This window comes from Acanthochromis polyacanthus, chromosome 12, assembly GCF_021347895.1.
Source record: "Acanthochromis polyacanthus isolate Apoly-LR-REF ecotype Palm Island chromosome 12, KAUST_Apoly_ChrSc, whole genome shotgun sequence".
Lineage (NCBI taxonomy): Eukaryota > Metazoa > Chordata > Actinopteri > Pomacentridae > Acanthochromis > Acanthochromis polyacanthus.
The window spans coordinates 29,448,636-29,468,325 of NC_067124.1; the positions used below are offsets into that span (position 1 = coordinate 29,448,636).

Here is a 19,690-nt window from a genome sequence, read left to right on the forward strand (position 1 = left end):
AGGAGTCAATACGTCAGGATTAAAAAAAAAAAAAAAAGCATCCATCTATCTATAGCTATGAGTCAGTGCTACAGGTGATAATGATTAACTGGTTATCGATTAGCTGCTATTTATAATTTAACTGCAAACAAATCACAGGCTGCACAGAGATACAAAACCACCACAAAGAGATATATATAAAAAAAAAACACCAAAAGAGGCACAAAATGATTACAAACCAAAAAATGACCATGACACATTAAATTACCACAAAACTGAAAATAAACACAAAGAGATGGGAAAAAAATTACTTTTGATGAATAAATAGCATCACAAAGAGCCACAACACAACCACAAAGAAGGACTAAATGATCACAAAGAGACCAAGACCACAACGGCATGCAGAATTACAATTTCAAAAACAGACAAGAATCACGGACTGAAACTTAACTCAGACACTAAACGACCAAGAGGAGAGTAATAATTACCACAAAGAGAATAAAGATAACCACAAAGAAATGATGCAAGACCACAAAGAGACGCAAAGACCACACACACACACACACGAGAAAAGACAACTGACACAGAAATTAAAAATAACAAAAGGTCACAAAATAACACATGAAAAAAGACCATAAAGAGACAATAACCATCCAGAGGTGCAAAACCACCACAAAGAAACCAAAATAATCACAAAGACACAAAATGACAGAGAAAGGAAGAAAAGATATGCTGCAGTATGCAGTAACTTCCAGCTCTGGGAGACATTACAAACCTCAGATCCCACAAGAGGGACTCAGACCAAACACCAATTAGCGGAACAATTCTGCTTACCGAGAGGAACGGAAACAACAGCCTGCGTTTGTGTGGAAAACAGAGGAGAGTGTTTACCTGTCAGCAACAGAGTAGGAGTGCCACGTCTCCAGTGTATGAGCGGCTCTCTCCAGAGCGTACAGCTTGTAGAACAGCAGCATGTTGAGCGCCACCAGCACCGCGAGACTGACGGAACAGACGGAGACGAGAGCCGTCACTTTCACCGACTCACAGAACAACGATGACAAATGATTCAAAACGTCACGAACAGCAAAACTCACAGAACAAAATGAGAAGTAATTCAGGGTTTGTTACAGGAAAAATCTACCGTTGGCTCCAGTTTTACAACAGAATAAAGACTTTTTTTCTGGCACAAATACTCACTTCTCCACTAATGGAGGCCTCAATAACCCAGAATGCAATGCAGCCACATTATAGGCTGTGTGCAGAGTGAAGAGAACGGCTTTTTTCAAGATTGGGAAATGTTTTACTGACTAAATGTTTAAAGTATTGTCTTCCGCATACCGCTTGAAACCTACGTTTTTGGGGTTCTGGAAAAAGTAGAGAATATAACTGATCTATATTGTACTCGCACTGCTAGTCACACATACAAGTTTGCACAATACAGACGTAAAACGGTTAATCAATGAAAGCGCTTACATAAAAATATACACGAGAATGAGTAAATGGTTTTAACCCTGTAAAACCCACTGCTGCAGAAATACATCAGTTTCATTTTTTTATCTTATTTTATATACACAGACAGATTATTTTTGCTTTATATATATATATATATATATATATATATATATGTGTGTGTGTGTGTGTGCATGTGTTGGTTTTTTTCCCCATTTTCTTCTATATTTCGGATTATATATTGTTACTATTTTTTTATTTTTCTTTATTCATTTGCTCATTTTTTCTATATTTGGGTCTTACAGAGTAAATAATGTATTTATTGAGAACTCTTGGTTCGACTGAAGGAAAAAATATTTAATTTCTAAACATATATCAAAATTCCAAGATTTGATTTTGTGTTCTTTAACTTTTCATTTTAAATTAAATATAGTTCTTTAAAGATGTGTTCTATAATCATGTTTGGTTATATTTTTTTTACATCAATTTCTGTATTAGTCATACCAAGCCAATTAAAAAAAAAAATCTTTACATCTGAAGAGAGGAAAATCTATTTTTTTGTATTTTTGATAATAGATTTAATAATAAACAGGGTCGAGGCGCTCACCATGAATGCACACGTCAAAAAATTATTATACCATCTGCCGTTTTCTTTTCAAACTACACAACAGAACGACATTTTTTTTTTTAAACGATTCTGCCGGAATTTTAGTTAAATAACTGCAGCATCTTTGAAAATACATCAAAAAACCTAATAAATAAATCATGTGACAAAAACATTTGTTAGTCACTTTTTTTTGCGTAATCCAAACTGAATCATAACTTGACAATAAAACAGCATCTATTACAGCCTAAAGAAGAAAATGTGGGTTCTGTCCAAGAACCACAGAAAAGAGCTCCACTGCGGTCTATTATTGATTATTGGCTGGAAACTACAGAAACCACAGCAAGCATCTGAATGTTTGTGCCAAACGAATAGGAAACAAGTTTGTGCTGCATTCCAACGTCACATTTAATCTAATAGCGTTTTAAGAAAAGGCAAACTGTGGATTTTTCCTGTAAGAATATTTTCATTTTTGCAGCCAGTGGTGTGAAATCAAAGGCTCTCATACGAACCTGATACAGATCCTATGCACAAGAAGTATTGCAGAGAGGAGCGGGAAAAGAGAAATAGCAAGAAAAGGCATTAAGAAGCTGTTAGTATGCAGAAGATCGGTATCCAGAGAGTCTGAATGAGGACGACACATTCAGAGGTGGATAGAACAGAGACAGCAGAGAGCTAATGTCATCAGAAACATACAATCAAAGCAGGGATTTGATCACAGCATACAGGAGGGACGCACTGTATTACTGAGGAAGGAGGTTAAATGCAAGGACACATGCTCCTATACTACTTTAATTTTAGTACTTCAAGAATGACTATTTTAACAGAAGTCATATTTCCTGTATGTTGCTTCACTCTCTGTGGGTACAAACAGCTTTTTCTTACTCTCATAATCTACTTTCACGGTGAAAAAACCAGAGATGAGGTTGAAAATACAAGTGTTTTTACTGATCGTCCAAACAAAATATGGCGTTATTTCAGTTAAGGAGATTTAGCTCGTCGCAGAGGGTGCCTCACGTGTATAAAACAGGACTAAGCAGCGGTACAGGTGTGGCAGGAGCACAGGGAGCAGAGTATCACTGCAAAAGGACTTCTGATGGGGATTACTAAATTTAAACCAGGTACGGTTTTTGGTTTTGGTCAACAGGCACAATCTCAGACTTAACTTTTTGATCCCACCTCATAGTTGAACGTACATTTCTACTGTTCTGTCATTTTATGTCTTGTTTAAGTGATTTTGTGTCTTGTTTTTGCTATTTGGAGTTGCTCTGTGGCTCAGTTTTGTACACTGTTGATCATTTTGTGTCTTGTTTTTGTTATTTTAAGCTTTGTTTTGATCGTTTTATGTTTCGTGAGGAGAGTTCTGTCTTTTTGTGGATCCATCTTTGTCATTTTTCCCCCCTCTCCCTTCTGTCATTTTGCACCTTATTTTTACTGTTTTGTGTCTCCTCTCCGTTATTTTGTGTCTCTTTGGGACAGTTTGATCTTGTTGTGGTTGTTTTGTCTCTATAGTGAAGACATTTAACTAAACAGCACAGACATGTAGAAAGACGTGTAAAGAGATGATCTTTAGAGTTCTGATAACATACTGAAATCTACCAACACCTTACAGCTGTTTTATAGCTTCTTTATACCTTGTATTGAACATGTCATTTTTTTAATGGATGAATAAATACCTGTAATATGTAATCGCTTTTCTTGATGTTTGAGGTTTTTGCTGTAGTACTGCATTAAAGTTGAAATTCTGGTACTGCAACACCAGTAGTCCAGTACAGGTAAGAAAATATCTCATGTCCTGTCTGAGTAACTCATTCATACAAATAATGTGGGAAAAAAAGCATAAAACATGCTGCAAAGACGGGCTAAGGAGAAGCTCAGAGTAGGGAAAGTCTGCAGTTTTTAGAGGACAAATTAATAGGAGCTTACATGAAGCTGACGATGAGGAGGATGGTGGAAATACTGTTGTGTCCTCCACTGCGTGAACGTTCTCCCAGCTTCATGTACTGAGCACCTGAAAGAGCAACGAAACAGACACTTAGAAATATATTTTATATTACCAAATCGTAAAAACATCACCTCAGTGAGTTCCCATGTCTTCTGTGCCTTTGATTTTGTCTGGAAGTTGCTGTCAACCTTTTTACTTCAGTTTAAAAGGTTTTAACTGGAGTTTCTGATATCTAAGTAGAAGGAAACAATGCTGTTTTTCCAAAGTCCTAACCAACTATTCCACTGATCTGTAATGTGCAAAGACACTCAGCGATTCTCCAGGAAAAGCAGGTAAACAGACGAACACAAGGGAACATGGATAAACAACTGATAGGCTTACAACAGTGCTGTAACTCCTCTTACAGCCACTAGAGGGCAGAGCTGCACAGAGGAAGGATTCAGGCTTGAGGATAAAACTCCAAAAACTTACCAGCTTCTCTTCGGTCCCGGTCCTCTCCGACTCCTCTGTCGCCTCGGTCTCCGGAGCCGAGACCTCCTCCCTCCCTCTCCCTCTCGCCCTGCCGCCGTGAGCAGGTTCGTTTTCTGCGGCGCAAAGCCGGAGGCGTCTTGGCGGCGTCTGCGCCCACCGCTTCTCCTGTGGTCACCACGGAAACCTCCGACTGCAGCAACGTCTCCAGCTTGCACACCTCGCTCTCTGCACGCAAATAGATAGAGGACATTAAATACACAAAACACTAGAAGGCAAATACACATAGGCGTCAGTTTAGGGGGGGACGGTGGGGACGTGTCCCCCCCCCCACTTTTTGTCAGGGATCAGTTTGTCTCCAACACATTCAAATTCTTCACATGTAAGCCGTTGTAAACCCAGTTATTTTCAGTAGTATAGAAAATTCCGACGCTCCTAAACGCACCATCCGCAGTCGGCCGAGAGTTGCACAGACACGCAGCACACCTTCGTGAGGTTAAAAAAAAAAAAAACAAAAAACCCGCGCAGATGCTAAATTTGCGCCTGTGCCAAGCGGAAGCTCCGACCAGAGGCGTGCAGGGGCAAAACTTCGGCCCGGGAGAATTAGTACTATAGCGGCCCACAGACCCCTCTACCGATAGCTCAACAGCTTGAGCCTCCGCCTTTGGTGCGGTGGTTGTGAGTTCGAGCCCAGCTTGTGGTATTTTGCCGCTGTTCTTCGACATTTTCTCAAAGTGCTGTGGTCTCCGTCCCCCCCACTTTTAAAAACAAACTGACGCCCTTGCAAATACATAACTACTAAATGGTTACTACAGCTTTAACTACCAACCAAACACAACCATGTTGTGTCATTAGCACTTCAGTAAAAAAAAACAGATTTGTAATCTCCGATTGTAGGTTTCATAAATCAGTTAGAAACCTCAAAAACTGAAATAATTTGACATATGGTTTATTCTACATGTCTTGTTCAAAAATTCATCAGAAATAAAGCATTTGCAACAGATTCTGGAAATAAAACAAAAATTTCATCACTCCTCTGTGCAACTGATTCTTCAGAACTGACTAAGCTGTGACCAACAACTCAGTTTCCAGATGAACGGCAGGCAGCGTTTCCACAGAGCAGAGACGAGACGAGAAACTGAGAGGACAATAAAACATACTGGATCAATAAAATAAATGCAGCACGGCTCTAAAACGACACACACAGGAGCAAAAGAGTAGAATGAAAAATGCAGAGTTGGCCGAGAAATAGTTGAAAAAAACCTGGAATCAACATGTCTGACATTTTATCAGAGGCCTACAGATGTTACCAATACCAGAAAAAAAATGTCAACCCTACTTACTATAGATCATTTATACTTGCATTTTTAATTTCTACTTGCACACAGCTGCCAGTTCAGTTGAAAACTCTCAGAATTTTCCCCATGTGACTGTTTGCTGCTGAGTCAGTCATGGCTTTTTAGTTTGTATGCAGGGCGCAGAATTTTATTTATCTTTGTAGAATCTGTTTCCTGCAAAATATTTTTTGGCAACATTTCAACTGAGTTATGTAGAATCAAGTGTCAGCAAAACAGCATGTCACATTGAGCAGTCAAAAAGCTGAAAATCCTGTTCTTTAAGTCTTTCAAACCTGGCAGCAAGGTTTTTGGCTTGCAGAGGGTTAATGTGTGGAGAAACCAAATGAACCGTTTCTTATCTTCTGTTTATGTTAAAAGTGAAGGTACAAGTGGCTCATACAAACACTGTTAATACAAATAAGTGATAACTGCAAACATATTAAAGCCAGAAGGCACAAACGCTCAATATTCTGCGATGTGAAACATGAAACTGTGTTTGGGTTTTACACCAAGTGTGTAATATACAAATCGGCCCAACGGGATCACTTCAGTTTCTGTGCAGACACACTGGAGGCAGCCGATCATGTGACTCACCCATGTGCCTGTAGTACTCCTCAATGCCGCTCCAGGTGTTCTTTTCAATCAGTGCTTTCACCAGACTCCACGGCTGCTTCCGATAACAGATGTCTGAGGAAACTCTGGGCAGACGAAGAGCAAACATGCACTGTTCAAAAACGTGTGCAGACATTCAGACTTTTCCCCCTCCAGTTTCTAATAATGAAAAGTTAGTCTGAGGGGCAGACAGAGCACGTTACATACATACATTTTCCTACATAAAACACACTGCAAGGAGGGTTTCTGTGACCTACAACAATTAAATTTGCTTAGTTTATTCCTTTTTTTAAAAAAAATTCAGAGTAGTAATAGAAAAAGGGTCCAAAAAAAGACCAGTAGTGAGACGTTTACAACCCTTACTTTAATGAAGCATGTCTTGTGGCCACATTACATAACAGTGAATTGAAACTACTGTCAGTGCAGAAACATGTGAGTGTGTGCCTCTTTTTTATTTTCCTCTGTGACCATTGAATTTTGCTGCAAAATGCTAAGAAAAGCTCTTTCTCATCCGGAGATGCTGACGTCCAGACTCAGCAAGGATATTTCAACCCCATTGTGCTGCTATAGTGAAGTGTCATCAAGTCAATACATTATGTTTAAGATCTGCAAAGGTGAGGAAACATAAAAGCATAAAAAAAAAGAATGGAAATGAAAGCATTTATATACATGTATAAAATATGAGTAGATTCTATTCGCTTCAGGCTCCTCTGGCGTTGCTGGATTTGTGTAACCGATGCTGCAGCAGTTTATCCTGACTGTGTTTAGTATACATCATTAGTAGAAGTTATGTTCTCTTCTTGGTCATTAATGTTGTCAAGGATCATCATCAGAAACAGCATCGACTGTTGTTCATGGGGTACAATCAAACAGTTCAGATGTTTTGACACATTTCAGAGAGTCAGATCATTGTTGATGGTGCTTTACTCTGAAGTGTTACAGGTGTGGCAGGAGCATCACTGCACCAGGGCTTTGGTGAAGATGGCAGTGAAATATAAAACAGACACTTGATTTTGATTATAGGAATGTCGGTAATCAAAAAAGATTGGATTTTTTGATTATATTGTGAAGTTTAAAAAAAAAAAAAAATCAATGTGCACAGGTGTTACCAGCAGTATTATAAATAGTTCATGATTTACAGATTACAGTCTCAAACTTTGTCACACTTGTCTGCACATCAAGTGTAAAATACCTTTCACCATCCTGAATGTATCCTTCTATAACTGGCTGTATTTTTGAGCCATACTGCAGTGTTTTTATTGATCCAGTACGTTTATTTTCCTCTGTCTCTCTTGTTGTTTGCTCTCTGCTCTGTCGAAACACTGAAACACTGGCTGACAAATGCTGTCGGGTTCTTTTTTTTTTTATTAAAGAAAATGTGTCTTTCAGACTCACCTGCAAGTCTTGAGGTTAAGAGGGTTCATGTTTATTTAAATGAAATGGGTAAATTTGAATAGTAATTACTGTTCTAAGTTCCTAACCTCAACATTTAAATTTGCTGAGGTCAGTCTGCAACGTTACTTTCGTTGCTCTTTTGGGAAGCACTTTGGGTCATGACTTCATTTCAACAGAATAGTGAGAAGATCTTGCTGTGGTCTGGTCGCTACATCTTTAAGCATTAGTGGAAGCCTTGAATGTGACGCTTTAGTTCTTTGTTTTGACCGGTTTCACTGTCTGAAGTCAAGAGAATCCCTCCAAGAGGTAACAAACCTACCTGAGTCGGCTCTTGTGTTTGTTGATGGAGGTGAGGCAGTATCTGTGGACCGTGTAGAAGTAGTCCTGGTAAGGGATGCCTGAGGTGATGACCTCTGAGTCCACAACGTAGCACTCGCCCCGGGCGCTGCTTTTATGCAACGTCTTCAAACAGAAGGAGAAGTGGCTAATTAACGGTATGCAAACGCACCACCGTACCCTGATTCAACCACAAAAACCTTAAAGTGACCCGTCTGATAGTTATTTATCAGTTGTGATTTTTGGAAGAAATTAAACAATACAACAGATAATACAGCTAATGAGCATTCAGCAGTGGTGTGCTGTTCTGCTACGTCTGTATAACAAACTGAAATGAATTACCCAGTCACAGCAGGTCAACAGTCAGTCTGAGCCAGAGGATGTAGACTTCTGCTATAAACCTGCCATTGGCTGTATGTTACATGCTGTACTTTAACAAAAACGCTGAATTAATGTGTTTTTTTAAACAGCATTTATTAACTACAAGCATTGCTAATTAATCAAAAAAACTGTCATTATTTTTAATACTTGTCCATATATCGATCATTATCTAGATCATATTTATATACTCTAGGTAATTTCACTGTTTTTACTTGTAAATATCTTTTTTAAATCTGAGAAATACAAATAAATGTGCATGGTTTCATGCAAAATTAAGTCTAAAAATGTTTTTTTAATTACTGAAAATGACTATTTTTATGACAAAAGATACGACACTATTTTTGGCAAACCAGCTGTTGGAATATCATAAATGTACTTTTTTGTGTTTTTGACACTGTATCATACAAAACCAACAGGTTACTTGTCCATGTTATATTCTTCAATAGCTTTTGTGCTACATTACCAGTTAATAATGTCTATTCTATTAAATTTTTAAAAATCATCTGAATATGTGCAGCTGTTAGGCTCCCAGTCTGTTTTTATCATTTTAATAGAAAATAACCAGGTTCAAATAATTGAATATTAGCTTTATGTTAATCTAGATTTTAGTCTATTAAGTCTGAAACTAGTTCACTGTGGAAAATTTAGCGCATCTACAGATCAGAAGCTGCACATTTTCTTCCCCTGCGACCAACTGAATAATTAAAGAGTCAACACAATTCAGTCCACCAAGATTTTCTTTGGTTGACTGAATGGCACATACAGTAACATCTACGTAGTGCAGCTAAGTGTCAGATATTTATCAGCCTTCAGCTTGGAGCTGAAATCGGCACCTGAATCTCCACCGGGCTCAGAATTGAAACCAATACAAAGCAAAAACAAAACCCTCCATAGACCACTGCAGAATTAAATTTCCAGTTCAGTTTAAATCGGCACAGAGTTCGTGTGGCAGTCGGTGTGCCAAAGAGCCAAAGAATGGAAGCATAAAAGGCCAGTGTTTGTCCTGGACTGACCTGTGTCTCCACCACAGGGGCGGTCTTGGGGCCGAGGGGGTTGTTGAGGGCGATGGTATAGCTGAGCACACGGCTGGTGTTTCCACTGCTGCTGTCTGGCTGCCATTCGCCCACCGACAGGTCTGAGAATAGAGACGAGGAGGACGAGAACACAAGGTCCCGAGAGATTTGGTGAAAATGAGAGAAAAGGGACACGAGGGGTTGAGGATAAATGAATGAAAAGGAGAGAGATTCAGAATGAGTGAGGAGAGAGAGAGAGAAAGAGAATCAATGCTCGCTCAAAAAGAAGAATGAAATGCCCCAATTAGAGCTGCACCATGTTCCCCAGTGGGCCGACAGCCAAACCTCACTGCTTCAACTTCTGTTTTAAGCTACAGTCCAAAATACACATTGCAATCTATCAAAATAAAAACTGTTGTACAGTAGAAAGGAAAGGGGAACCACTGATGAAGAGCACAGCGTAAACAACTAGCTTGGCACCATCATTAACGACACAACAGTGAGCTGCAGCATGTTTCTGAGAGCTGAACTTTGGATCTATCAGCTCCACTGAGAGAGAGCAGCTTAAAGCATGAGAACCAGTTTACAAAAAGATCCCGCAACATATTCCCACACTGGTGCTGTGGGTGTATTTTTGCCCCGCATAGTAAATCAATCAAAGTTTATTTCTATAGCACTTTTCATACAAAAGTAGCACAAAGTGCTTAACAAGTTAAAAACAAACAATATATATGGGTCATTCCAGCTCTAATCATCAAAAACAAAACAGCTCGATCATCTCAGTTAGGGCTGAAAAATCTACAGCATAAAACACGGATTTTTATAAAGATATCTGTGAAATTTCCGAAGATGGAATTTTATAAGACTTTCCGAGATAACTTAAAAAAAATAAATAAAAAATACTGCCACTTTCAGTTTTTACATTAAAAATTGAGATTGTTTGAACAACATCTCAGGAACCATTAAAAATTAAAGCCTCTCAGTGTTTATTATCATGACATTGATCAGGGTTTGCAATATTGGAAGTAAATCAAGTAATCTCTGATCATGGGTGAATTGAAATTTTTTTTAAAAATAAACACGTCATGGAAAGTCCATCTTTGAGCACATTAACTAAAAAATTGATAATGCATAAGTCAATTACAGACAATATATGAAATACTTGCACATAAATAATGACAAAGTTGTATTTTGTTGAACTTTGGTAACTGACAACTTTATTGAGCTGGTATAACAACAAGTTGTGCCACAAAAAGTACAACACTGGGAGATACTCTAATCCAAGTAGAACACATTTCCAGACTTTCAGAATGGTTCATAAAAATACGACTCAAACTGTGGTTTTGAAGTGGACATTTTTTTTTTTTTTTTGCTTTCAGACCTTAATATATTTCATCTCACTCATAATCAGAGATTATCTGATCTACTTGTCCGATAGTGCAGATTCGGAATCAATGACATGACGAGAAAAAAAAAAAAAAAAAACTGTAAATTTGAGGCTTTATTAGTTCCTCAGATGTTGATCAAATTGCCGCAAACTTCAACTTGTGAAAACAACCTGGGGAAAGGTGTTCGACGGGCAACTTTTAAAAATAACGATCAAGGAAAGTATTTCATATATCAAGTTAAAATTTCACAGATGCCATTTTAAATATCCACATTTTGTGCTATGAAAAGCAGACAGTTTTTTTTTTTTTTTTTTTTTTTAAAGGTGATTAGAGATGGAATGTCCCACAAATAAACACTGAAAATGCCACAGGAACCATGAGGTGTGCAACCTCAGACTAAAGAGTGATTTTGCTAGCTGACAGCAGCCCGTCCAGTCCAGTGAGCAGCAGACCAACAACAAACTGACTCACAACTGTCAACGTCCAACCGGAAAAACTCGCTGTGTTGCTGAGGTTATGCAACAAGTTAATGCAAGTTCTGTGGCGAGTGATGAAATTAACTTGAGGACGCCACATCACCACAGTGAATGAAAGAAGAGATGTCTCAAACTGAAAGTGTCTTCATATTATATTATGTTAAATGAATTGTACAAACCCAGAGAGAATGTGTGTTTTCACAAACCTAAAGTGTACATCGCATACAAAGGCTGTTCATGATGGTCCTACAGGTGTGTTTTACCCACCGGTGAAATGTCGCTGGGAGAAGAGATGCTGGATGAAGTGCGTGTCGGCAGAAAAAAGGAGGTCGTGCAGCTTGTCGACACTCATTCGGACAGCAGTGTTGATGTGAAGACGGCCGTTGAGGTTGGCGCAGAAAGACTCCACTTCACCTGCACACCAAAAGAAAAAGAAAACAGACAAGATTTAATCTCCTTTCACTTTCATTCTGTCTTGCTTTTCTTGTTGTGTTTTCTGTATTCTGCGGTTGGGATTGAGCAGTTATTAGTGTTTGTTACCGAGGTGCCAAATTCAAGTGCAATTGAACATTAAACACCTGCTCCCCAAAACCCAGCAGTGAGTTTGAAAGTGATGCTTGGAAAAAATGGAAATGGTTAACTATACTAACATAGGGACTAAAGAGCCACAAAAAGACAAAACAGCAGAAAGGTGACAAAACAAAAAGCAAGACAAAAATGGTAAAGATGGGACAAAATGACTAAATAGACAAAACTCTCTGAACGACACAAAATGACCAAAACATGGCACAAAGTAACAAAAACAAGACAAAATGACCAAACAGAACACAAAATAACAGAAGAGAAAGGAAAAAATTCAAAGACGAGACTAAATGACCACAAAGAGACAAAACTGTCACAAAAGACACAAAATGACAAAAACAAGATGACAGAAAGGGGATAAAACTGTCCCAAACAGACCGATTTCTGTCATTCTGTGTCAGACTACAGAAGACATTTTTGAGTCGTCTCTCCTTCTAGTCACGGTTCATCTTCATAATATTTACACCGTGTTGTGGATTAGCCAAACAACACTCACTCTCTTCTTGTGTGTCAGAGGAGTTGCTGGGGTCGGTGGGAAGGTCCTCGTCGTTGGTGATGTCCAAAGACGACAGATTTCCCAGACTGGTGGTTGGAGGCGACAGCATGTGATTGGCCGACTCAGACAAACTGTCCCCGCCCTCCCCCAGGGTCTGGTGTACAGGGGGCAGAAAAGGACAGTTAGCAGGAGGTATTCAGGGAAATCAGCCCACTGTCATATGACTTTAGCGTGAAGACGCCTCAGCTTGACCAGAGCAGACATACTGTAGCCATGCAATTAACATGAAACCGGCACACAGTCAACACAGTACTTAATTTATTCAGTGCAGCTCAGACTGAGGCTAAATCAACAGCAGCAGGAGAACCAAGCATCACAGCTGTTTCTGAGCGAAACTACTTGCACAGCATCAACAAGATACTTCTAAACATCCTGGATGTTTCATGACTATTATTTTCTATTTAACCCTTTGAACCCCCCAAAATGACACCATTTATCAGTCTGAAAGTGTAAAAATACAAAGAATCGTAAAATTGTGGCATTTCATCAAAAACGCTTTCTTTCTACATTTAAAATTTGCCAAAAAAAAAAAAAGCAAAACACTTGCTCTGACCAACAGTCCCATGACAATAATTTAGGGACCTTTGAGCAGAACTGCTGGCTGTTTTGAAAGAGCAGAGAGGAAACAAGTGTGGAAACAAATTAAAACTGTAAATAGTTAAATATGTAGTTTGGAGGCACATTTTCCATCTTAACACGTTTGTAGTTGGAAATTGTTAACATGATGACTCTAGATGCTTCAGTTATTTGAAAACTAAATCAAAGAAACTCAACTTTGGTCTTTCCTTTTTATGATTTCTGTCATTCTATTTGTGTCTTACAGCACAGAAGACATTTCTGAGCTCTCTCCCCTGCAGAGAAAATGAGGCCACAGTGAGGAAAAATGTGACGGGAGCAAACAAAACCACCCAGAAACTGTTCAAAGGGTTGATGTTAGTCAGCTGCAAGGATTTGTTTCCTCTTCATTGTGCTTTGAAATGCTGATATAATGCATTTCTTCACCTCAGATAAAGCACTTTGAATTCTGTTTGACAGATGCTATACAAACTACAAATGATTCCTTTCATTATTTACTTTGTGAATTAACAATTACGGCTCCAAATGTGGGCTGTTTTTGAAATGTCAGACACGATTTACTGAAGTTTGATAGCTACAGCTGTTCATCTGTAGAAAGAGTAATAAATATCGCCACACATGACATCTCCAGGTAAGAAAGAGCAGCGCACTTTATCTGGAGATCGTACCGTGATAAAGAAGCTAAGCAAACAGACCTGGACCCTGCTCTTGCTGTCAGGTGTTGATTTGGGAAAGCTGTAGGAATTAACAGCACTAACAACATTTTCACAAATGTTTCTCTTTGCTTATCTGAGAGTGAGGTGTAGTTTTGTTTAACAAATACAACAGACCTGGATAGACTATCAAACAAACACAGAATCCACGAGTTCTTCCAGTGGAACAACGATTGAAGAAGTCAGTTTTATAATTTGTTTCTTCAAATGTGTTGTGGAAATGATTTTCAGGAAAGGATTTCTTGATTAAAAGAGAAAAAAAGCATTTCAACCCCCCAAAAATGACATGTCAAGAAAAAAAGCTTTTTTTAATGCAGAGCTTTTTAAAAGCAGTTAAACTTTCAAAATCATTAAAAACTATTTTACAATTTAAAAAAAGATATATATTGTTGTAATGTCGGTGCTTTTAAAATCTAGATTTCTTTATCTACAGTTTTTTTTTTAAATATTGGGACTTTTAAAAAAAAATTAGCTTAATGTCAAAGGCTTTTTCTTACATCTGGAGTTTTTAAATTTGTTCTTTCAAATGCTGGAATTAAAAAGAAAGTATACACTTATATTTTTTTAAATATCCATGTTTTTTTTTTAGTCTGAGGCTGCATACTGATCTGAACTCTCCGGGTCACTTGAGGTGAAGTCATCGAGGTCGTTGGATCACTGCATGGATCCTACTTCATTCAGGTAATCTCTGTCGTGAACTAACACTAAACTGTCTGCAAACATCAGGTGACGCGTTGAAACAAACAGCAGCTGTAGATGAAGTACTGAGCAATTCTTTCTGCTCAGTTTGTGCCGAGACAGTTCATTACAGTGAAAACGTCTGCTCAGTTCCTGACAGTCCACTGGTTCACATTAAGCACCGCAGTATTGAAAGTACATGTGGACTTGAAGCAGAACACTCACAAAGGAGGCAGCAGCAGAGGTCGGGGCTGAGGCGTGAGTGGGGGTGGTGGACGGCAGAGAGCCAGGGGGGCTCGGTTCCAGGGGGTCCGAGCTGAGTCTGCGCCCCGATGACGAAGACTCCTCTGTGGGGAGGCAGGGGGCGGAGGCAGGCGGGGAGGATCCACTGAGGCTGGAGGCTGACGGAGGACTGGTCAGACTGCAGGGCACGGTTGGAGGGGGAGAGCTGCCGGTGGACGGGACCGACACCGAGCTCAGGTCCAGTAGATCTGTGACCGACACAGACTCATCTCCTGGCCTGGAGAACAGAACCACAAGACAGGGAGAGATGCAGAGAGTGTCAGAAAAGAGTCTGAGAGTTTAATGCAGTTATTCCATCTAAAATCATCTGTGGCCTTCTACTCAACCACCTCTGATTTGCTTTAAACTTTTCTGTCAAACTATGAATATTTAAAATGTATCTGACATTTTAGCCTGAAATATCAAACACTTTCAGAGAAGCCCGTTGAGCCACTTTTAGCAGGTTATTTCACACATTTAAATTTGAGATTGTGTAAACAACAATATTTTTGGAATGATTAAAAACCCTGAAACTTTGTCTGTTATTCCTCATTATGTGACTAATTCAGAATCTGCAATACTGAACAAGTAGATCAAAGATCTCTGATCATGGGCAAGAAAAAAAATTTAAGCCATCATGAGAAGTCCCATCTTTGAGCAGCGGTATTTCCTGAACTATATGTAGCTGCATTACAATAATACACTAATTTAAAAAATAAAGATTGCATTTTTAGCTATACAAATTACAGGAAAATCAGAGATGGTTGAGCAGAAATTGTTCTACAAACTGGCCCTTCAACTGTTAGACTATCTGCCATTAGAAAAACAAATTCATGGAAGCAAAACAAACATCTTGGACAGATTTAGACACTGAAACCATGGCGACGAAACTAGATTTTGCTTGTTAGGATAAAAGAGAATAAAGTGAGCATGAAAGCTTTGAGCATGTGTGGTAGACTCACAGTAGGCCGTTCATATGTTCGGCGGTGGGGGAGACGTAGTCGTCGTCTTCACTAGTGAGGCCCAGTTCGGTGCCGTAACACTGGTGTACGATGTGCCACAGCTCTTTGGGGGACAGAGACTGAAAACAAACAACCCCATCCTTCATCAGCACTTTACTATCACCTAATTATTATCCCAGAGTTATTATCCCATCTAGTACGCATTACACAGCAGCTCTTCGTAGACATGCACACAGTTGGTACCTGCTTGTTTGACCACCAGAATGTGTTCACTGTGTCAATGCTTCTAGAGTGGAAATCAGTAATGTAAACACTGAAAGAGGCAGCGCATAACTCATCAATAAGACATGACAGAACAATTGCAGGGATATCTAACCAGCAGCCTCATTATCTACAGAACACCAAAGAATTCATTTACTCATCATTTATGGTTACTGAACCGATGACAAACAAATTAACACGCAACGCTCACATCACGCTTTACCAAAACAACATATTAACTCGTGTCCATGGTGATTTTTAAATTTGATCCAATATGTCAGTAATTAGGTGAGTCCAAGAGTCCATATTCAGATTTTTAGTTCCAGTTTTCCGTCTGTGCGTTACAGAGCCGCTTTTTGGACTTCTGGACATTTTTGGAAAAGTTTTGAGTTGTTTTGTTTCAATTTTAATCATACTGAACAACTTTTGACTCATTTTGGCCAATTTATCTGTCATTTTAGACAGGTTCGGAGTCATTTCGGATACTTTCTTTGTCATTATGGTCAATTTTCAAGTCATGTGGAAACTCTGTGCCATGTAGGACACATTTTAACTCAGATTAGTTTTTTTTTGTCATTTTGGTTGTGGTTGTCCAGAGTCCATTTTTTCATTTTGGTTCCTGCTTACCTATACTGTGCCATACAGCAAACTTTTTGTGCATGTTAACAGCCTGTAATCTTAAATTAGACAAATTCATTTTTCTTTTCATTTTGGAAAGAATTATTTTGGACAAATTTAAAGATATTTTGCATTAATTCCAGTGACATGTCCAGTCATTCTGGCTATTTTTTCTTTTAGGACATATTTTAATAATTTGGAGTATTTTTGTTATTTAGGACAAAGTTTAACCCTTTAAGCTTCAGTCAATTCCAGCCGTTTTCAGTACAAAAAAACAAAAAAAACAAATCGCTAATATTCTATTTGTAAATAAAAAAATTACGAAAAATACGGGGAATATTGGACGGGCATCGCGAGGTGCATTTCCTTGAAAATGACCGATTCGGGGATTTTATACCGACTTCAGGACATGTTTTGGACAAAATAGTTTACTGGCTTGTGTTGTCTGGATGTAAAAGGTTGGATTATGGCCGTTTTTTGTGGAATCTTTTTTCTGTGTGTAGTAATGAACCCGGAAATGTGAGTCTCGCTGTGTGCGTTGAAGCCGTGTATAGAGAACGGATGGATGAATATTTGTTTTTGTCGGACAAATGTGTTTTTCTCACCCACTGTGGTAATCGCATCTGAAAGTGGTTTATACCGGCGGATTCATGAGAATCTAAGCTTTCCATCGGCGTATAGTGTTTGTATAATCGCGTTTGCAGCCGTCGGACATTCTTGAAATTCCTATGCAAATTAGTAGGTGTACCGCCGGCGGGACACCTACGACGCACTGAAGCGTAAAGGGTTAACTTGTTTTGGACAAATTTTCATTGGAGGTGGAGAGTACAAAGTCAGCATGTTAAGTAATTTTGCCCAAATTATGCACATTTTATTGTCATTTTGGACACGTTTTAGGTAATTCTGGAGAAATCCGAGTCCAATCCAACAGCATAGCATTTGATGATTGTTGTAGTTTTGGTTTGAAACAGTGAGTCAACATCTGTCGCTTCATGTGATTTAATACCAAGCTGTGTTTCTGCACTGACGCTGACCAAAGAAATGTGCGTTTGCCCTCAGCAGATAACAGTAATTTACAGTGTTCTCTCAGCATGCTTCTTGACACTCCGTTCTATTCTGAGCTGTTAACTGCCGGCCGTGTCACTCCAGGCAGCAGCATGAACAGACCAGGAGGCTTTACCTTGTCCAGCAGTGCGTTCTGCCACAGACGGAAAATCATCATGAAGCTTCGATCCCTCGCTCCGAAAGACGTGAAGAAATGCTGAGAGGGTGAATATGAATGAAACAGGGAGGGAGGGAGGGAGGAGGGAGGAGAAAGAAGAAAAAAAATGTGTCAGTGCATTTGACGGATGGTTTCCCTCTGTGTGATGTTTGTTTTGTCACGGTTGGTGGAGATAAAAGTCGAGTCAGCTCGGTTCACAATAACACCCGCCGGTGCTTGTGTTGCAGCAGTTAAGCTAAACTGTAAACCATACAGAATGTGTTCACACAAACTAAAATTAGGCCTCAGATACTGTTTGTCATTGAGTCTGACCTTCTCATTGTCAGTGCTGATCTGAATGGCATTCGGGATGAGCTTGGCAGTCTTCTCCTTGGTCATCGAGGTCACGTCTTTCAGCAGGATAGTTATCTGAATATAGAAGGAGAGATTAACAGCATCTCTGTGCACTGCTCTTATTGATATCGCTCTGGAAACAAATTCATTATAAGCACTTCTTATCTGACCGCAGGCATAACATGAAACAGATGACAGGTGGTGTGTGGCTGGCTGAGAGCGTGTCGATGTGTCAATAGAGTGTGGGTGACTTACAGTGGTTTCCCAGCGGAAGATGTTACTGTAGAAACAGAGCCAGTTCTCTGACAGATAGAGGCGCCCTTGAAGCAGTATGTCTTTCTGCAGAGCACAGGAGTAATCTGAGTACAGAAAGAAGAAAAGAAACCAGGTCAGGAGACAGAAAGACATCATTTTTCATTCTGAACAGATTTCAAGTCATTTTGGACACATTTTGTTCTGTTCTCTTTTATTGACCATTAAGGGATAGATGTTAAAGCACCATTACTCCACCAAGGGGTGGAGCCTCAAACTGTCAGACTCCAAACTCCACCATGACCAAGACCAAAGAGCTGTCCAAGGACACCAGGAACAAAATTGTAGACCTGCAAAAGACTGGGAAGAGTGAATTTTTGCTCACCGTTCTCATGATCATTTTGACCCCACAGTATGAGATCTTGTTTGAAGCCAAAGATCGAGGGAGATTATCAGTGGTCTTGTATGTCTTCCATTTTCTAATAATTGCTCCCACAGTTGATTTATTCACACCAAGCTGCTTACCTATTGTACATTCACTCTTCCCAGCCTGGTGCAGGTCTACAATTTTGTTCCTGGTGTCCTTTGACAGCTCTTTGGTCTTGATCATGGTGGAGTTTGGAGTCTGACTGTTTGAGGCTGTGGACAGGTGTCTGTTATACAGATAACGAGTTCAAACAGGTGCCATCAATACAGGTAACGAGTGGAGGACAGAAGAGCTTCTTAAAGAAGAAGTTACAGGTCTGTGAGAGCCAGAGATCTTGCTTGTTTGTAGGTGACCAAATACTTATTTTCCACCATAATATACAAATAAATTCTTTAAAAATCCTACAATGTGATTTCCTGCATTTTTTTCCCATATTCTGTCTCTCACAGTTGAAGTGTCCCTATGATGAAAATTACAGACCTCTGTCATTATGTTAAGTGGGAGAACTTGCACAATTGGTGGCTGACCAAATACTTTTTTGCCCCACTGTATCCCGCCGCCTGCTACATATTCAGGTCACGTGATTCAGTATCCATACATAACGTACACATGCATAACACACGCCTGTGCTCAACGCAAGGTCATTTTGTTTGAGGGTACATCTAAACTAAAAGGCCAGATTCTACAGTGTCGTTATTACCGCCACAAATTCTTTTCAGTATTTCAGCCGTCAGAAATGATACGACTGAGCAGCCTTGGTGGAGTACTGTGCTCTTGGAGTGCTGTTTTTTTTTTGATAATTATTGCTTTCCAGACTCTGTCTCATGGTAATCAGTGGCTGCCTC

General features: G+C 39.3%; 1 protein-coding gene across 4 annotated transcripts in view; it reads right to left on the minus strand.

Annotated features, from left to right (window-relative positions):
- gramd1a (GRAM domain containing 1A) overlaps positions 1-19,690 on the minus strand; it is a 43,304-nt gene that overhangs the window by 1,956 nt on the left and 21,658 nt on the right. For 3 of the 4 annotated variants that reach the window (XM_022212024.2, XM_022212026.2, XM_022212027.2), the window contains 14 exons: positions 18,422-18,525; positions 18,146-18,241; positions 17,792-17,872; positions 15,733-15,851; positions 14,714-15,008; positions 12,462-12,615; positions 11,651-11,797; positions 9,520-9,641; positions 8,109-8,251; positions 6,377-6,480; positions 4,449-4,673; positions 3,959-4,043; positions 2,545-2,556; positions 871-978 (listed from right to left, as the gene is read on the minus strand). In XM_022212024.2, the coding sequence (XP_022067716.1) occupies positions 871-978; positions 2,545-2,556; positions 3,959-4,043; positions 4,449-4,673; positions 6,377-6,480; positions 8,109-8,251; positions 9,520-9,641; positions 11,651-11,797; positions 12,462-12,615; positions 14,714-15,008; positions 15,733-15,851; positions 17,792-17,872; positions 18,146-18,241; positions 18,422-18,525 (1,795 nt within the window). The remainder of the gene's footprint in view (positions 1-870; positions 979-2,544; positions 2,557-3,958; positions 4,044-4,448; positions 4,674-6,376; positions 6,481-8,108; positions 8,252-9,519; positions 9,642-11,650; positions 11,798-12,461; positions 12,616-14,713; positions 15,009-15,732; positions 15,852-17,791; positions 17,873-18,145; positions 18,242-18,421; positions 18,526-19,690) is intronic. The other variant, XM_022212025.2, reaches the window with a different exon arrangement.